General features: G+C 41.5%; 2 protein-coding genes across 2 annotated transcripts in view; one reads left to right on the top strand and one right to left on the bottom strand.

The window, feature by feature from the left end:
• Positions 1-17,460, bottom strand: part of LOC126092506 (poly [ADP-ribose] polymerase tankyrase) — a 605,292-nt gene extending 587,832 nt beyond the window's left edge. Inside the window, exon 1 of the mRNA XM_049908132.1 lies at positions 17,197-17,460. Coding sequence (XP_049764089.1) covers positions 17,197-17,389 — 193 coding nt within the window. The 5' untranslated portion in view covers positions 17,390-17,460. The remainder of the gene's footprint in view (positions 1-17,196) is intronic.
• A 593-nt stretch (positions 17,461-18,053) lies between these two features.
• On the top strand, positions 18,054-19,544 carry LOC126092510 (galactoside 2-alpha-L-fucosyltransferase SEC1-like). Its single transcript, XM_049908137.1, has one exon. The coding sequence runs from the start codon at positions 18,262-18,264 to the stop codon at positions 19,267-19,269; it is 1,008 nt and encodes a 335-aa protein (XP_049764094.1). The 5' UTR covers positions 18,054-18,261; the 3' UTR covers positions 19,270-19,544.
• The last annotated feature ends 612 nt before the right edge of the window (positions 19,545-20,156 follow it).

The following is a 20,156-nucleotide window of genomic DNA, read 5'->3' as shown; positions in this document are numbered from 1 at the left end:
TTTGGGAATTTAGTAAATTTGAAAATTTCAGAAACACAAAATTTATCTGGGGAGCAAAAACAACAGTTAGAAAATCTGCTGTGGGAATACAGTGATGTTTTCAGTGACATACCTGGTAGGGTAAAGGGTTATCAGTGTGAGCTTCAGGTAAAATCTCATGAACCATTTTTCATAAAACCATACAGTATTGCAATATCAAAAAGACCTGCTGTTGAGAAAGAGCTGAAAAAGATGGAAGGATGTAATATAATAGAAATGAGTATCAGTGCATATAATAATCCTATAGTAGCGGTTTCGAAAAAAGATGGAGTAAAACTGTATAAACAGAAATCATAATTTCAAAATTTAAATAACCTATTATCATCTAAAACAAAAGTCCTCCACTGGAATATGCTTGTTAGAACAAAACTGCCTGTACAACCAAGTATGTATATTTGCATGTATAAAGTAATAATTTGAAGTCACATGTTAATTGAAACTGATGAAAAAACACTGTTGTAACAAAAAATGAGAGAAAGATTTATTTTTACTTTTTCACAAAAAAAAGTCTCCATAGTGAGCATTTCTGAATTTTTCTAATTTTTGGAAGCCAAGTCTTCCCTGTGGGTGAAGGCATGCATGTGAGGACATGCATGCAAAGGTATAAGTTTCAAAACCAATTTTAGATAAAGCCTCATGGTATATGAGCAGTTTATTGTTGTTTATACTGATGTTGTGGGGAGCAAAAGTACTCTTCACAAGAATGTGATTTGTAGTAATATTGGAGTAGAGAGGCAAGTGTACATAAATGATTGCAAAAAAAAAAAAATTAGATAGTACTGATGTATCTTTAGCTGTACTAAAAGAAGAAAATCATATAAAAAAAATACAAAATAAAAAAAAACATGAGTAAAAAAAATTAAAAAGAAAATCATAAGCAAAAGAAAAATATACAAAAAACAAAAAAAACATGACTAATAAAAAAAATATAAAAAAGAATCAGAAGTTAAAATATATATATATATATAAAAGGCAAATATAGAGGAAAACACATTACACTATATATGTCCAGTATCATTTTTACTGTACAATATGTAAGAATAATGAAACTAACATTAATATTTATAAAAAAAAAATTTAAATCTTAATCTAGGAAATGAGTTTTGCCTTTCTATTATTTTCAATCTGTATGCTGTATGTTAGAATATTTCTCATGTATGTTTTATACCATGTATATTTGTCATGTCAAATAATTTCTTTACTTAAATTTTTGTGTATGAGATTGATGGGGAAGTATCATTGCAACAACAGCCAGTAACTAGTCCACAGATTCAAAGAGTCCAAATTTGGAAGAGGTTATCAGACTGCATCATTAATGTACTAATTGTGTAATACAGATCCATTACTGAGTGTGGTCGGGATTTTGTTGTATATGTCCATAACAACAAAAGCCCTGGGGAGCAGTTGTAATGGATCTGGGAGACGTTATTTTTTTTACCGTATTTGTTGATACCGAATTTAAATGTTTTCTTATATTTTTGTCAGGATTTATTATAATTTGTCTTATTATATGTTAATTTACTTCTGTTTTTGAGAGTAAAAGCATATTGATTACTATTAGAAAATGTATCGAAGATTAGCAGAGAGACTGATTACAACTGGAAGATTGTGTGTGGTGTAAAACATCTTTGACGTTGGAGTCATCTTTGACTATAGTAAGTCGGCAGCTAACTCTTGGTGTGTGTTGACCATGGTGTTGACGGAAGAACAATTTGAAGTATGTTACTATTATTTTTGTATTAACTAAAAAAAGAAGAAATTACATTTGAAGAAACTGTATTTGAAACACCAAAATGAGAGAAACACGTTGAACCACGTCAATTCTGCAACCAACAAAGATGCATTGTGGAATCATTCTCAGACAACTGAAGCCAAGACTATATCGCCGTATAAACGTCTAATGGAAAAGGTACTGTCACGAAATATGGCAAATTTAAGTAAATAAGAAAAAATAGTGAGCATATTTTCAACTTGTGTGTCGTCCTGGGATAACATTTGCCGCATTTCAACTTGTGGCTCAGCCGGGATAACATTTGCCGTATTTCAAACCTCACTGAAATGTGTGGAATTTGGGAGGCAGAGGTCGAGCTGAGACAGTAGATTTTCGACCTCTCTACCTCCACCAGTATGTATGGTGCCAACCCACAAGGGGTTATGGGCGTTAAAACCTCCCAAAAGAAGGAAAGGTTTAGGGAGTTGATGAATCAATGCAGCCATCTCATCCTGACAACCACAGCTTCAAGAAGAGCATAAAGCGAAACAAGTTCACTACATACCGAGTTCAGGACGCAGACACAAACTCCACCTGACACACTATTATATTCGCTATGCTTCTTATAATATCCCCTATGGACGTGGAAGAGAGGGGTCCGCATTGCCGGGAACCATGTTTCCTGGAGGGCAATGAAAAAAGCTGGTGTAAAGCTTACCAGTTGCCGTAGCCCAGCCAGTTGGTGGAAAACACCGCAGCAATTCCAGTGGAGGACAACGTTATCGTGAGGTAGGGAAGGCATGAAATGCTCAATGAGGCAGTTTATGCCTCATGGTCCTCAGGAGATGCCAGAACCTACACCTCATTCTCAGACGCTGACCTTGTAGGTAGCAGTGGTGTGGGTGCCACCGCAATTTCCTTGTTCTTGGGGGTCTTCATTTTGGATTTCTCTCGCTGCTCCTTGGGTTTCTTTGTCTAACAGGGGCTTCTTTGATTCAGTCTCCGGGACTGAGGAGGATCATGAAGCCCTACGACCAGCTGATTTTGGGCACTTCAGCCATTGTCGGGTGTCATCTTTCCCACTAGTAGAAACCTGGGAAGGAAGGAACCCAAAAACCTGGGAAGGGAGGAACCCAAGAGACCCAATCCTAGCGAGAGAAGCTGAAGATGACTTATGCTTCTCCAGCTGAGAAGCGGGGACTGATGTCCCTAATGGTTTGGCGGGGTGTGGGGTGGGGGGGTGCAAGTCCTCCCGAGGTAGGTGGTGTGGGAGAGGGAAGTGCCCTTCCCCCCACCCCCACCCCACCATCAAGGGGGCAGGTGTAGTCTTACTACTCTGAGAGCCGACTGGAATTGACTGAATGGATGGGGCTAGAACTGGTCTCGTATCGGCGGCCTAAGATGTCAAGAGGTACAGGATGTAGGCAGTCAAATTTCCTCTCATTCTCAGATTAGGTCAGTCGGTCCAGGGTCTTGTATTGATTTGCCATTCCTTCTGGAGAATCCTCCAGTCTGGGAGGTGGGGCACATGAAGTATTGGGATGTGATGGATGTCCACAGTCGCAATGTATGATGCTGGAAGTAGAGTGGGAAGACATATGCCCGAACTTCCAGCACTTAAAGCACCGCATCGGGGGAGAGATATATGGCTCAAAATCACACCGGCATCCAATCACCTTGACCTTTTCGGGTAATATGTTACCCCTGAAGGCCAAGGTGAAGGAACCGGTGCTTACCTGATTATCCTTTGGACCCCTATGTATGCGCTGGACGAAAAGAACTCCTAGTCGCTTTAAGTTGGCATGCAGCTCGTCATGAGACTGCAAAAGAAGATCCCTGTGAAATATAATACCCTGGACCATATTTAAGCTCTTATGGGGCATGATGGAAACATAAACATCCCCCAGCTTGTCACAGGCAAGTAGTACCCGTGACTGGGCAGAGGATGCTATTTCTATCAAGACTGACCCCGATCACATTTTGGACAATCCCTCCACCTCCCCAAACTTACCCTCTAAATGGTCCACAAAAAACTGAGGCTTCGTCGACATGAAGGATGCCCCATGAGCTCTTGTACTTATGTGGTACCGGGGGTAGTAAGATTCGCTGCCATCCTTAGCCTGGCATTTCCCCCATGGTGTGGCCATGGAAGGGAACGATCTTGGATCATATTTCTTTGCATTGTAGTTAGACCTTGATCGCTTAGAGACTGCTGCCATTGGGCCACCAGCAAGAGATAATGTAGTATGATTCATTGCGTGTTATTTGCCCTGATGCTACCCACTTCGACCAAGGGCCCTCCCCATGGGCACCACCCAGCCGCAGCAAAGGCAGTTGGTTGGTTGGTCAGTTGGTTTAAAAGAGGGGGGAGGGACCGAACTGCTAGGTCATCGGTCCCTCGTTCCAATTAAAATAGTTCCACAAGGGTGGAAACAAAATAAGCGAGACATACAAATTAGCTGGAAGAAAGGAGAAAACCATAACAATGACAGAAGGGCAACAAACAGTAAAATGGAAAAAATCGGACAAGAAAACAACAGAGATGCAAGAAACATGTAGAAGATGGTTGGTTGTTTTAAAGGAGGGGGCGACCAAACACACAAGGGAAAGAAGAAAAGAAAGGAGACGTACAGCACAGTTACACGAGAATAGAAGAACAACAGAAGGACAACCAACACTACTATGGACAAAACAGGAAAAGAAAACCACAGACAGAAGTGAGAAACAGGTAAAAGGGATAAAAACAAGAGAGCAGATGATCGTGGATGGCTGACCATGTGAATAAAAAGGAAAAGCCAGCCACTCTGCGACACATTAAACAATCCAGCCTAAACGCATTAGAGTGGAGAACACAAAGGGACAAAGGACATGAGCGAAAACTTATATAGAATGATAAAACCCACCGTCACATATAAAACATAAAACTAAATTGGCCGATGAGACGTTGTCAGCTAAAATTAATTGCAACGAGTCTGGTAAATGAAAAGTCCATCGCAGGGCAGACAAAGAAGGCAGCTCACCGAAATATGGGCCACCGTCAGCCGGGTGCCGCACTAACACTGAGGAGGGTCAAGAAGGCACAGGAGGTATCCGCCAATCACGCAAGCGTGGCCAATGTGGAGCCGACAGAGAACCACAGAGTACCTGTGAGAGGCCCACGTGGAGGTCTTCCACACATTCGTAGTTTCCTTAATGGCACACAGTGTGTTGTGCATACTGAGGTTATGCCATTCCATCTCCCAAAGCTGCAAAACCTTGTGGTATAGTACTGAACACAGGTCAGTTGCAGAGGAGCCAATCTCCATAAGCAGTTTCCACGTAGCCTGTTTGGCCAGCCTGTCGGCAAGTTCATTACCTGGGATTCTGACATGACCTCCGGTCCAGACAAACACTACTGAAAGACTGAACCATTCCAGGGCATAGATGTACTCCTGGATGGTCGCTACCAAAGGATGACGAGGGTAGCACTGGTCGATAGCTTGTAGGCTGCTCAAGAACTCAGTACACAGAAGAAACGACTCCCCAGGGCATGAACAGATGTGCTCAAGAGCAAGAGATACAGCCACCAGCTCTGCAGTGAAAACACTGCAGTCATCAGGCAACGAGTGCTGTTCAATATGTCCTCCACGGACATACGCGTAGCAGACATAATCATCAGCCATTGAGTCGTCAGTGTAAACCACTTCCTGGAATCAGCACATGCCAAGAATCGACAGGAAGTGACAGAAGAGAGCCGCAGCATTACCTGAGTCCTTAGAGCCATGTGATAGGTCGAGGCAAAGCTGCGGTCTAGCCGTACACCATGGAGGTGTACGTGAATGGACTTCAAGTATAGGCGGTAAAGGCAAGGACTCCAGTTAGGAAAGAAGGGATCAGACAGGAACTGCAAATGGAGGCCCTGACCTGGGCTGCCGACGTGGGAGAAAAGGAGATGGTAATTCGGATGCACAGGAGAACTATGAACTTGTGCGAAGTAACTGGCCAGCTGATGTGCACGCCTAACCTTCAATGGAGGGACTTCGGGCTCCACCAGGACCCTGGTAACCAGACTCGTCCTAAAAGCTGCTGTCGTTGAGCGAATGCCACAGTGGTGCACTCGGTCGAGTAAACGCAACGATGAGGGCGTCGCCGAACCATAAACCAGAGTCCCATAGTCAAGGCGGGATTGAACAAGGGCTCTATATAGCTGCAGCAGCATGAGTGATCAGCACCCCAGTTGGTGTTGCTCAGGCAGCGCAGGGCACTGAGGTGCTACCAGCACTTTCACTAAAGCTGACAAAGGTGAGGAAGCCAAGTCTATCGGGCGTCAGAAACCAGTCCTAAGAAACGTTTTGTCTCCGCTACAGAGAGTGGATCGTCATTAAGGTGAAGTGTTGGTTCCAGAGGAACAGTGCGATGCTGACGAAAGTGCATAAGACACGACTTTGCAGCCGAAAACTGGAAAACGTGGACTAGAGCCCATGACTGCACCTTGTTGATGGCTCCCTGTAGGCGCTGCTCAGCAACACCAGTACTGGTGGAGCTGTACGAAATGCTGAAGTTGTCTGCATACAGAGAAGGTGAGACAGACGGCCCTACAACTGCTGCTAGACCATTAATCGCCACTAAAAATGGAGATACACTCAATACAGAGCTCTGCGGGACCCCATTCTCCTGGATATGGGGGTAACTATGGGAGGAACCAACTTGGACACGGAAAATACGGAGTGACAGAAAATTGTGGATAAAAATCGGGAGCGAGCCTCGGAGAGACCACTCGTATAATGTGCTAAGGATATGATATCACCAGGTTGTGTCATGCCTTTCCGCAAATCAAAAAGGACAGCATCCAGGTGTTGACTTCTGGAAAAGGGTGTTCGGTGGCAGACTCCAGGGACACAAAATTATCAGTGGTAGAGTGACCCTTGCAGTAGGTTGGTTGGTTGGGTTGTTTGGAGGAAGAGACCAAACAGTGAGGTCATCGGTCTCCTTGGATTAGGGAAGGATGGGGAAGGAAGTAGGCCATGCCCTTTCAAAGGAACCATCCCAGCATTTGCCTGGAGTGATTTAGGGAAATCACAGAAAACCTAAATCAGGATGGCCGGATGTGGGATTGAACCGTCGTCCTCCCGAACGAGAGTCCAGTGTGCTAACCACTGCGCAACCTCGCTCGGTCTTGCAGAAGCCGTCCTGACATGGAGCCAGTACGCCATGTGACTCCAGGACCCGACCCAACCGCCGACACACTGCACGTTCTACCAGCTTACAAAGAACGTTGGTGAGCCTGATGGGCCGACAGCTATCCACATCCAGCGGCTTTGCCGGGTTTAAGCACCAGAATGATGGTGGTCTCCCACCAGTGCAATGGAAAGACGCCATCGCACCAGATCTGGTTGAAGATGACAAGGAGTTATCGCTTGTACTCTGACAAGAGATGTTTAATCATCTGACTGTGGATCCGATCTGGCCCAGGAGCTATTTCAGGGCAACGTGCAAGGGCACTGAGGAGCTCCCACTTTTTAAATGGGGCATTATAGGGTTCATTGACCAACAGGACTTTCTGGGAGGGGGATTCCCCAACGCAGAGGCGCGAGCATAGTGCTCAGCAAAGTGCTCGACAAATGCGTTTGCGTCGGTAGATAACACTCCACTGATGTTAATGCTGGGGACACCTGTTGGGATCTGGTACCCAAACAGACATCTCATCTTCATCCAGACTTGAGACGGTGATGTATGGCACCCAATAGTCGAGACATATCTCGACCAACAATCCTGCTTCTATCGTTTTATAAGTTGGCGAACGCGGGCACGAAGCCGTTTAAAGGCTATGAGGTGCTCCAGGGAAGGGTGCCGCTTATACCATTATAGAGCTCGCCGACACTCCTTAATTTCTTCCGTGACTTCCAGCAACAACGAAGGAACTGCCTTTCGCCAAGGGCACCCTAAACAGCCAGGGTTCACGTTTTCTGCTGCAGAAACGATTGTTGTAGTCACCTGCTCAACCATCACATCGATCTTCCCATGTGGGGAAGATTCAGTGGTGACAACAGAGTGAAAGTTTCCCAGTCTACTTTGTTTGAAGCCCATCTGGGCAGGCGTTTGTATGCCTGACGCCAGGGCAGTGACAGGAAGATGGGAAGTGGTCACCACCACACGAGATGGGGTCATATATCTTAGCACTGAAGGTAGACCTTGACTGCTTAGACTGCTGGTGTTTGACCACCAGCAAGAGATGAAGAACTACGCTTCATGGCGTGTCATCCGCCCTGATAACACTCACTCCAACCAGGGGCTCTTCCCACAGGTCCCACCCAGCCACAGCAAAGGCCACCTGGTAGGATGGCCATTGCCGGGAGTTCCGATGCCCCAGGGTGACGGGCATCTACTCCTTGGCATACGTGGGGAGTTAATGACGTAGGCATCAGCAGAGTGATCCCTATGTAGTCAGGGGACTACAACCAACAGGGTACATGGCAGCCCCACCACAACGGACTGGCTACCGTGCTGGATACCAGGGGCAAACAAGTCTTATTATCATCAGCACAAAAAACGATACTGCACAGTGGATGGAGGAAAATGCACCCAGGAGGGTGACCTCGCCCCACAGTTGGAGAATGAGCGAAAGTGCAGATCCACATCGACAAAGAATGTGATAGGTCTCAGCGCATAATGGACACGATGCACCACTTAAGGTACCCTTCCCCATTGGGCTTATGCTTCGGGAGAATTTAGAAGAATGGAGGTCAAACCCAACGGGGGACAATTCACATAAAGGCCGAAAGGTGTGAGACTCCTTTTAGTCGCCTCTTACGACAGACAGGAATACCTAGGGCCTATTATAACCCCCGGACCCGTAGGTGGGGAGGAGAGGAGGAGGCGATGGGTGGGGGAGGGGGCGGACTGATGACTTGTTCATCATAGGAACTGATAACATTTGATTCAAATCCATGAAATCGTCAAATGTTGAGACAGAAAAAGAGAAGAGCTCTGTGTGAAGCCCATATACAAAAACAACAAGAGTTATAATCATGTACAGTTGATGAACAAATCGAAATTTTCCGTCCAGTATTTCATAGATCAGTCTAGTGTCAATACCGAAAACAACAGACAGAAAGAAAAATAATTACATTTTGTTTGAATTTAAAAATACGGATACTACCACATCAATGTTTGACCAACCAGAGACACACAACCGCTCATGGTATTAAACAATGATTCAGACTAAACAAAATGAACATGTCAGTGGCCCTGACAGAATTCCTATTAGATTTTACACTGATTATGCAGCGGAATTAATTCTTTCCTTAGTTAATTTATCCAGAAATTTTCTGTTGATTTGAAGTGCATAAAAATTACTGTTGTTTGCAAGAACGGATACATAAAATTCCTGACCAATGCTGCTAAGTTCTTCCTGTTGCTGGATCTCAGAGCATATTTTAAGCCCGAAGATTATGTCAAATCTGGGTCAACCACATTTTCCTCAAGGAATCAAGAAGGTTTCAAGAGAAAGCACAGCTTGCTTTCTTTACACACAACATCTCACAAATAGCAGATGCAAATGAACAGGCAGTTTTTGTCCTTGTAGATTACCACGTTGTCGACTAATAACAAATGTACAATCGTATGCAGCATCTTCACATATATGTGATTCGATCAATGAATTTTTGACTAATACAGTACAATAAACAGTTCTGGATGGCCTATGTTCAGAGATGAAAGTAACATCAAGTGTGCCATGAGGAGGCATACGGTGATATCTAATGTTCTCAATTTAATAAACGATTTATTGGTTAGTTTGAGCAAATTTTTTCGTTTGTGAGTCTTTTTAAACATGGATAAAGAGTCAAGGCAATGTGTGTAACAAAGATAATAACTCAACAATAACCAACTGCTAGATTAATGGCAGATGTTAGGAACATGTGACTTCATTTCAATAATAAAAGCAAATACCTTGATGTGAGATGAAATGGAATGACCATGTAAACTTTGTAGTAGGGAAAGGTGAATGGAAGACAGACTCTATCCTGTGCAAGCTTCTTCATCTCCCAGTAACTACTGCAACCTACATCCTTCTGAATCTGCTTAGTGTATTCATCTCTTGGTCTCCCCCTACGATTTTTACCCTCCACGCTGCCCTCCAATACTAAATTGGTGATCCCTTGATGCCTCAGAACATGTCCTACCAACTGATCCCTCCTTCTAGTCAAGTTGTGCCACAAACTTCTCTTCTCCCCAATCCTATTCAATACCTCCTCATTAGTTATGTGATCTACCCATCTAATCTTCAGCATTCTTCTGTAGCACCACATTTCAAAAGCATCTATTCTCTTCTTGTCCAAACTATTTATCGTCCATGTTTCACTTCCATACATGGCTTCACTCCATACAAATACTTTCAGAAACAACTTCCTGACACTTAAATCTATACTCGATGTTAACAAATTTCTCTTCTTCAGAAACACTTTCCTTGCCATTGCCAGTCTACATTTTATATCCTCTCTACTTCGACCACCATCAGTTATTTTGCTCCCCAAATAGCAAAACTCCTTTACTACTTTAAGTGTCTCGTTTCCTAATAAAATTCCCTCAGCATCACCCGACTTAATTCGACTACATTCCATTATCCTCGTTTTGCTTTTGTTGATGTTCATCTTACATTCTCCTTTCAAGACACTATTCATTCTGTTCAACTGCTCTTCCAAGTCCTTTGCTGTCTCTGACAGAATTACAATGTCATCGGCAAACCTCAAAGTTTTTATTTCTTCTCCATGGACTTTAATACCTACTCCGTACTTTTCTTTTGTTTCCTTTACTGCTTGCTCAATATACAGATTGAATAACATCGGGGACAGGCTACAACCCTGTCTCATGCCCTTCCCAACCACTGCTTCCCTTTCGTGTCCCTCGACTCTTATAACTGCCATCTGGTTTCTGTACAAATTGTAAATAGCCTTCGCTCCCTGTATTTTACCCCTGCCACCTTCAGAATTTGAAAGAGAGTATTCCAGTCAACACTGTCAACAGCTTTCTCTAAGTCTACAAATGCTAGAAACGTAGGTTTGCCTTTCCTTAATCTAGCTTCTAAGATAAGTTGTAGGGTTAGTATTGCCTCACTTGTTTGAATATTTCTATGGAATCCAAAGTGATCTTCCCCGAGGTCGTCTTCTACTAGTTTTTCCATTCGTCTGTGAAGAATTTGCGTTAGTATTTTGCAGCCGTGATTTATTAAACTGATAGTTCGGTAATTTTCACGTCTGTCAACACCTGCTTTCTTTGGGATTGGAATTATTATATTCTTCTTGAAGTCTGAGGGTATTTCGCCTGTCTCATATATCTTGCTCACCAGATGGTAGAGTTTTGTTAGGACTGGCTCTCCCAAGGCCGTCAGTAGTTCTAATGGAATGTTGTCTACTCCCGGGGCCTTCTTTCGACTCAGGTCTTTCAGTGCTCTGTCAAACTCTACACGCAATATCATATCTCCCATTTCATCTTCATCTACATCCTCTTCCATTTCCATAATATTGTCCTCAAGTACATCGCCCTTGTATAGACCCTCTATATACTCCTTCCACCTTTCTGCTTTCCCTTCTTTGCTTAGAACTGGGTTTCCATCTGAGCTCTTGATATTCATACAAGTGGTTCTCTTTTCTCCAAAGGTCTCTTTAATTTTCCTGTAGGCAGTATCTATCTTACCCCTGGTGAGACAAGCCTCTACATCCTTACATTTGTCCTCTAGCCATCCCTGCTTAGTCATTTTGCACTTCCTGTCAATCTCATTTTTGAGACGTTTGTATTCCTTTTTGCCTGCTTCATTTACCGCATTTTCTCCTTTCATCAATTAAATTCAGTATTTCTTCTGTCACCCAAGGATTTCTACTAGCCCTCGTCTTTTTACCTACTTGATCCTCTGCTGCCTTCGCCACTTCATCCCTCAAAGCTATCCATTCTTCTTCTACTGTATTTCTTTCCCCCATTCTTGTCAATTGTTCCTTTATGCTCTTCCTGAAACTCTGTACAACCTCTGGTTCTTTCAGTTTATCCAGGTCCCATCTCCTCAAATTCCCACCTTTTTGCAGTTTCTTCAGTTTTAATCTACAGTTCATAACCAATAGATTGTGGTCAGAGTCCACATCTGCCCCTGGAAATGTCTTACAATTTAAAACCTGGTTCCTAAATCTCTGTCTTACCATTATATAATCTATCTGATATCTTCTAGTATCTCCAGGGTTCTTCCATGTATACAACCTTCTTTCATGTTCTTGAACCAAGTGTTAGCTATGATTAAGTTGTGCTCTGTGCAAAATTCTACCAGGTGGCTTCGTCTTTCATTTCTTAGCCCCAATCCATATTCACCTACTACATTCCCTTCTCTCCCTTTTCCTACTACCAAATTCCAATCACCCATGACTATTAAATTTTCATCTCCCTTCACTACCTGAATAATTTCTTTTATCTCATCATACATTTCATCAATTTCTTCGTCATCTGCAGAGCTAGTTGGCATATAAACTTGTACAATTGTTGTAGGCGTAGGCTACGTGTCTATCTTGGCCAAAATAATGCGTGCACTATGTTGTTTGTAGTAGCTTGCCCGAGCTCCTATTTTTTTATTCATTATTAAACCTACTCCTGCATTACCCCTATTTGATTTTGTATTTATAACCCTGTATTCAGCTGACCAAAAGTCTTGTTTCTCCTGCCACCGAACTTCGCTAATTCCCACTATATCTAACTTTAACCTATCCATTTCCCTTTTTAAATTTTCTAATCTACCTGCCCGATTAAGGGATCTTGACATTCCACGCTCCAATCCGTAGAATGCCAGTTTCCTTTCTCCTGATAACGACGTCCTCCTGAGTAGTCCCCACCCAGAGATCCGAATGGATGACTATTTTACCTTCGGAATATAAGAACAGCATAAGGCATGCAAAAACCTTGTGGTTTGATAGTGAATGTAAAACAGTAACAAATGAAAAAAAAGATGCATGTGGAAGGACATTACAACCGCATTGTAGCAGGGGGATAATGGAAGAATATAAAGAAAAACAGAAAATTGAGTAAAGGATCCATCAAACGGAAAAGAGGGAGTGAATGAAGGAAAATCTGAAGAAATCAGGCTTCTGAGAGGTGCATATGAGGCAAGGAAATTTTACAGGGAGGAGAATAAGCCACAGGAACCTTTCAAGGGTGGAGTAAGATTAATAAAAGATGAGAATGGTGAAATTATAAGTGAAGAGTAGGAGGGGTGTCACTACTTTCACAAACTTCTTAATCCAAGACCAGTTGTAACACAGAACGCAATAGAAATACAGGAGGAAGAGGACCCAGATAACAATGTGGACCCACCTAACTTAGAAGAGGTAAGAACTGCAGTGACGAAACTAAAGAACAACAAAGCGGCAGGAACCGACGGCATTCTAGCAGAACGTTTCAAGCAAGGAGGCTCTACATTGGAAATAAACATCCTGAAACTGATTAAACTAACACGGGAAGAAGAGGAAATGCCTCAAAGATGGAATTATATGCTCTATATATAAGAAAGCAAACCAGATAATGTGTAGTAACTGCAGAGGGATCACATTGCTTAATCTGGGACATAAAAGCCTCTAACATAGTGTACGACCAACTACTGCCAATAATAGTGAGCAAAACAGGGCCGTATCGATGTGAATTTATCCCCGGTAAGTCAACTATCAACCAGATGTTTATTCTAAGATAAATTCTGGAAAAAAAAGGATTATGGGATCAGAACATATCTTTTTATTGACTTTAAAACCGTGTATGTCAGTATAGACAGAGATCAACTATATCAAGTTCTAGGTCAATTGGGTATTCCAAAAAACTTATGAGGGTAGTAAGGGTGACAGTGAGAGAAACGCAAGATGGTATAAAAACTGGAGCAATGTTGTCCAGTACTTTCAAAATTAAAAATGGAGTATGGCAAGGTGATGCAGTGGCATACCTCCTATTCAACACCACCTTGGAGAAGGTGATGAGAGAAGCAAATATCTTTAATAGGGGAATGATTTCTCATAAATCTGTGCAGATACAGGCCTAGGTGGACGACACTGACATAGTAGCAAGAACTCTGACAGCAATGGAAGAGACATTCACTGCACTTTAACAGGCCGGCAAGAATCTAGAACTAAATATCAATGAGCAGAAAAGAAATTACCTAGCTGCTGGGAGAGCACACAGCGAGAACATGCCAGCCAAAATAACAGTGGGTAGTTATATCTTTGAAAGAGACTATCATTACATATACCTGGGTTCGTTTGTAACCAGTGTAAACGATACCTCATACGAAATGAGGTAGAGACTAACTGCAGCCAATAAAGCTTATTTCACCTTAAAAAAGCTTATACCTCCAAGATTCCTGACTAGGGCCACAAAACTAACCATTTATAAAACATTGGTCAGGCCAGTGATTACATACGTTTCTGAAACCTGGTCTCTGACAGCAAAGTATGCTGAATCGCTGGATGCACTCGAGAGAAGGATACTCAGGAGAATTATTGGCCCAATTTGTGAAAGGAAAATATGGTGGAGGCAATACAACCATGAGTTGTACACTATCTACAAAGACCAGCCTTTTAGAAGAATTGTGAAGACAGCTAGGCTGAGGTGTGCTGGACACGTGGCATGGATGAATGATACAGAAATACAAAAAAAGATTTTACAAGGAAAGCCAGATGGACAGAGAGAATGCAGTCTACCAAAAACTAGATGAGATGATGGAGTCATAGAAGACATTCGGAAGATGGCTATAGGAACTGGAAAATGCTAGCGAGAGACGGGGATAAATGGAAGGAGATAGGTGAAGAAGCCAAGACTCGCCATGAGTTGTAGAGCCACAGAAGGAGGAGGTTAAACATTCTCTCCAAAAGTTATGACTGGTCACAAATGGAGAAAATTATGATAGCCAATTTTGGATACAGATTGAGCAAGCAAGAACTATCTAGTGAAACAACAGCTTTGACGAAGCGACGTCTGCTTCAGCAGTGTGCAAGCACTCCACAAAAATGCTAACACCTCAGTGAAAACTTCCAAACAGCTGACAAGTGTAAAGAATCCTTGGGTCAACAGAAGCTTGCAGTGCCACCCATAAGCTTTGATCCGTGACATAGCTATGTTAAGTTATGTTACAGTACACCATGTTTGGAATCTGTCATGTTTTAGATGGCATTTTGTTGTCTGCACTGGTAGTGCTCTACAGATGAATACCTATTTTTAGGAGTTTTATAAGTGGTGTTAGTGAGCCACTGTACATAGTGCTGTGTGTCACCCTGTGGTTTGGCAGTTTTTGTTGACTTGTCATTGAGTTATTTTATAATGTGGCTCATTACTGCCAACATTTGTTTTCATCTTTGGAACTGTTAATTTGGCATAGTACAAATTTAATTTTCTTTCGCTGATTTGTTACTAGTTTTAGATCTTATGACAAAATTTACAAGTCATACACTAGTTGCAGTTATGGGCAACAACGTGCCACTGCAATTAAATTTCAGCAGTTATATGGCCTCATAGCAGAATGTTGGAATGTCAACAACACAGTTAATTAATGAAACTGGCCAAATTTATTATCAGAAGATGGCAGCGTAAGAGTCTTAAAGGCAGTCATCTATGAGCAATTACAGTGTTTACACTGCTATCACAGTGTCTGCATTGGGGTAGTTATGTAGGGGAAGTGTTGTGGTGATGTAGGGACCTGGGTCCAAGGGGCTATTGTTTCAGGGGCTATGTTGATTTTTTTTTTATTTTTTTTTTGGGGGGGTGGGGGGTTCTACTTTTACTTCATATTCATTATCTTCTTGAGGATTTAGGTACTTGGCGTTATTAACACTTAGTGATGAATCATACTGTAGAATTCAGAGATTATGTAATGGGGGCTTCTGCCAATACTATGAGTGGGTTCTGGAGGTCTGTGAAACTATTCCAGGGAAAAGGAAGTGACTCCTCCATCTTGTAGTTTCAGCTTGATGAGTACTGCTGGAAGAAGAGTTTAGCTGAAAACTACTGTCCATTTCAGTGGTTTTTTTTTAAAAATAAGGTTGTTGGGAAAAAGTGGGTCTATAGGCCAAAGATTGGAAGTTAAATTTACATGGTGAAGGGGTGGGCAGCATTCTTTAATTTGGTTTAGGATGTTTTGTTAGAGTGGGAATGTTTTGGGAAAGGGGGGGGGGGGATGAGGATTGTTTTTGTTTTGAGTGTGTTTAATTTCTCCAGTGTTATGTTAGAAATAGAAAAATTAGAAATTTTTATTAAATTCAAAACCTTTTTTTGGGGGAGGGGCATTAAAAATTTTCTGTGCACAATGTTTGACTTGTTAAATGTGTGAGATGAACAAATGAAATGAGACAGGCATAAAAGAGGGGGAGGGGGGGGGGGGGGGTTAGTCAGAGGAAAAAATTTCAGATCTGTGTGAATAATCATGTTCCAACTGTTTAGCATTTAAAGAACAAACTCCTCAATATCATATACTTAAACAACACAAACACAATGCCAAAATAGATGTCATCTCTATTCTAATGTCATTTTACTGTATTTTTATTCACCAAAACTATGTGATGTGCCATTCTATCGAAACTAAGAATTTCTCAGAACAAAAAGGGGCTAAAGAATGATAAATGTCGAAAAGCCAATAAATTGACAATGACTCCAACACAAATCCTGGAATATGTCCGCTAAACAGCATGGTACTTCCAGAACTGCCAATGGCATTTCTAACAGGCAATGTCCTGTTCTCTTGTAGTACATGTAACTTCTTAATATACAATCTGAAGAGCATCAAAATCTTCACAGAAAAGGAGATGGATGTTTTATGGTGTAGATTTATCATCTAAGCAATTTTGTTTGCTCTGCAATTCTGCTGGACAACAACGTATCTGGTTCATACTGTCAGAAACATAGTCCTAGCTCTGGAGTAGACATTCGTAATATTTATACTGTATCGCACAATGACAGTTGACAAGGGCTTTCCACTACATGTGTACTGTACCTTAAATAAATCGAAACACACATTTCCCGTGTATTAGAAGTTTTAGTTTAAGTCAAATATGAGTTACATGGTTGCAATTAAAAGTGGCTTTAAGGGTCTACACTTGGCATATGCACAACGCTAGCGTTGGTTCTGGAAATGTACAGTTTCTCCTAATCAATAATCAAAACTTAATCACAGAACTGAGTGGTCTGACATAATCTTAATGGTGTGGAAAATAGAGAGTTTGCTTCATCTGGCAAATTCCGTCAAGATATACTGCTGACATCCTTTGCCAACCAACTGTCTTCCGTGAGATGAAAATTTAGTTCTAGTGTTTCTAGCGAAATAACGCTAGTTATACCAAGCACAATATCGATAAATGTATAACTTCAAACTCAACAGAGTCTGTGAAGTTTGCAAATAAACATAAAGCGTATGGTAATCAGTCTGTTATTATTTTCATCCAATAAAGTATCATTGGTCGTACCTGCTGCAAAATGCAATGGAGTCGATTTTCTTCCAGCTGTGTCGCGAGCATTGACTGTTTGCGGCGTCACCAACTTCTTTACTCGTACAATATCACCTGTCTTACACGCTTCGAACAATTCCCTCAAAGGATCACTTGAGGTAGAAGGTATAGAGTCTATTGTGGTAGCCAAAATAGAACGTCTACTCGCCATTTTACCATTGTTACGCTCTCGCTAGTTACGTGAATTTGCGAGACACTCTGTTATGTTGTGCTGACTGCCATCGTCCTGTCATATCTTTCGCCAACATCTTTGCGATTAAGCTCAGTTGAGTAACATATCTATATTTTAAATACATGACGCTGGCACGCCAGCAATTACTTCAAGCGCTACTCGCGCACTTGCGAAGTAACTCAGAAGCTGTATTCAGTACATGCCCTATCAGAATGGTCTGTCAAGCTATATCGTAAATTTTCATTTTCGTCCCCCATCACTGGTTCTACTCAGTTGCAATGTTTTGTGCAAGAAAAGTCTGTATTGGCTTACAATGATGGGACTGTTCACACTAAAATTCTGTACACATCTTAAATTTTCTAATAAAAATAATTTCAACTAACAAACAGGAAATTTACCAGATGATGTGTCTACATCTTATATTCTAAAGGATCTGGATTTCAGTGGATGTTTCCTTCATATCACTATTCCTATTGTTGAGAAAAATAAGACTGTTTATCAGGACATACTCTACAACAATACAACTTGATAGTGTCACTGTCATCATGAAATATGCCATTGGTAGCACTGACAGTGGAAGTGCGTGGTGCGTAATATTTACTTCGTTTGACGCGTATTGATTTGTAGCTGTTGCTTGAAATATGTTTCACTTTCGGACAAGTGCAACTTGCAATGTTAAAAGAGTGCTGGACTGTGCGACAACAATATAAAGTTTGATCAGTATGGAGCGGCATAAATCACTGCCTCTAATATGTGGACAAGCGTTAGCTGCAGAGACGAAATGGTTTACCTGTTGCCTACCTGAATAAACGTATACTGTTTCTTCAGCTATGTTGATAAGCTGATGCGGTATGACAAGACTGAACCAAAATTTGTTGGTTTTGTCTATATTTTGTGCAATGTGTACGATCGTGTTCGTACATTTGTTTATATTTCCCGTCTATCAGGCGCAACCGAAGAAAAAGGTTATGAAATATTTGGGTGATTACGAGCAGTCGCTTTGTATGTACAATCTAAAACTATCACGTACACATTCAGGAAGGTATCACTGTCCGAAAGATGGCATTGTTACTGTTTCTCAAGGTGGTCGCCTTGGAAACCAGATGTGGGAATATGCTTCAGTATGGGCAGTAGCAAGGAGAACAGGATTGGAACCGTATGTACCAAGGTGCATTCGTAAAGTGCTTGACGAAATATTTGATGACCTCAGTATACCACCGCTTTTTTATGTCTCTCATTGCCCAGCAAAATGGGATGGAATTATCAAGTCCCCAGATTGGTGGATGTACACAAACCAGAGTATTCTTTTGCCTAGGTTTTCCATTTTGCCAGAGCTAGTGCTTTCGTGGGTTGATGACATAAGACATGAATTTAAGTTTAAGAAGAAATATGCAGATACCAGTCAAAACGTTCTTAGAACTGCTACACAATTGATGAACAATAGCAATTTAACTTTTGTTGGTGTTCATGTGAGGAGGACAGACTACCGGCAGTACCTGTGGAGAACACGCAAAATGAATTTAGCAGGTCCTGCATATTTTCATAATGCAATGGGCTATTTTCGTGAGAGGTACAGGAGTGGTGTTGCATTCTTGGTGGTAAGTGATGATCCGAGCTGGTGTCGACATAACCTGGTAAAAGATCACACTGATGTATTTGTTGTGAGCAAAGCAGGTGTCACCAGCCCAGGTCAAGACCTTGCCACCATGGCTGCTTGCAACCACTCAATTATAGACTATGGTACCTTTGGTGTATGGGGTGCAATCTTGGCAAGTGGGGAAACTATTCTATATAATATAACTAAACATTCATCTGTACGTGTGTCTGAATTACTTCCAAATTGGCATATAATGAGTTAGCAATTCTGATACATGTCGATGAAGTTGGAGGTTTAGTTCATTCTATAGAAACTTGAGTCTTATCGCTATATGGTTGTTGGATATGAAGTATAATCTTGTAATGTGATACCTGAAGTGTTCAAAAATCGTGTTGTAAGCTTTATTTTTCTCTAGTCATAAATACAAAAGTAACTTATGTTTGGGGCCTATATAATATGTAATTTGCTAATTGTAACCTTTTTTCTCCACTTGCTTGGAGGTGTGCATCAGTTTACTTGGCTGCTGGCAGGTATTGGTACTTGCGGATGTGAAGAGATTGTTTGGTATGCTGATTTGCACATTTGTGTGATATTTTTATGTTTGATTCCTTATTATATTTTTGGATGCTGTTTCTTTTTAAGTATATGTGCTTTTGTAGAATCTATAGTAGACAGTTGATATATTTTCTTATACTTATCGTACCTTCCAAAACTGCCTACTCTTACTGTATCAACAACTGAAAGTATGTATGTTATGGTCTCTGCTAGAAGAAGTTGTTGTTTGTACCATTAAAAGTGCAGAGAAGAATGAAAGAGGCTTTGTCCAGAGAAGATAAAGCACCATTTTTTAAATAACAATTGTGGTTATTGGTACCAACACTGCAAAATATACTTATGAGCTGTACACCACTTTGCTTCATTTTGTATGTTTACTTTGTGCAATCAAGTATAATCAAGCAATGCAAGTAGTTGTTCAGTGGAGTTATAATCTAATCAGAAAAGTGATTCTTATTATACAGAAAAACAGTATAGGATAAAAGGGGAACATCAATTACAGCTTATGGTAAAAGTTACGTGTTGGACTCCCCTTGCATATTTCAATATGGCGCAGATATAAACATTAGATTTCACTACCAATTAATTTGTTAC

The sequence above is a fragment of the Schistocerca cancellata genome, chromosome 7 (genome assembly GCF_023864275.1).
Source record: "Schistocerca cancellata isolate TAMUIC-IGC-003103 chromosome 7, iqSchCanc2.1, whole genome shotgun sequence".
NCBI lineage: Eukaryota > Metazoa > Arthropoda > Insecta > Orthoptera > Acrididae > Schistocerca > Schistocerca cancellata.
The sequence above is the reverse complement of the archived record's forward strand: the minus strand, read 5'-3'. Positions and strand labels throughout refer to the sequence as shown.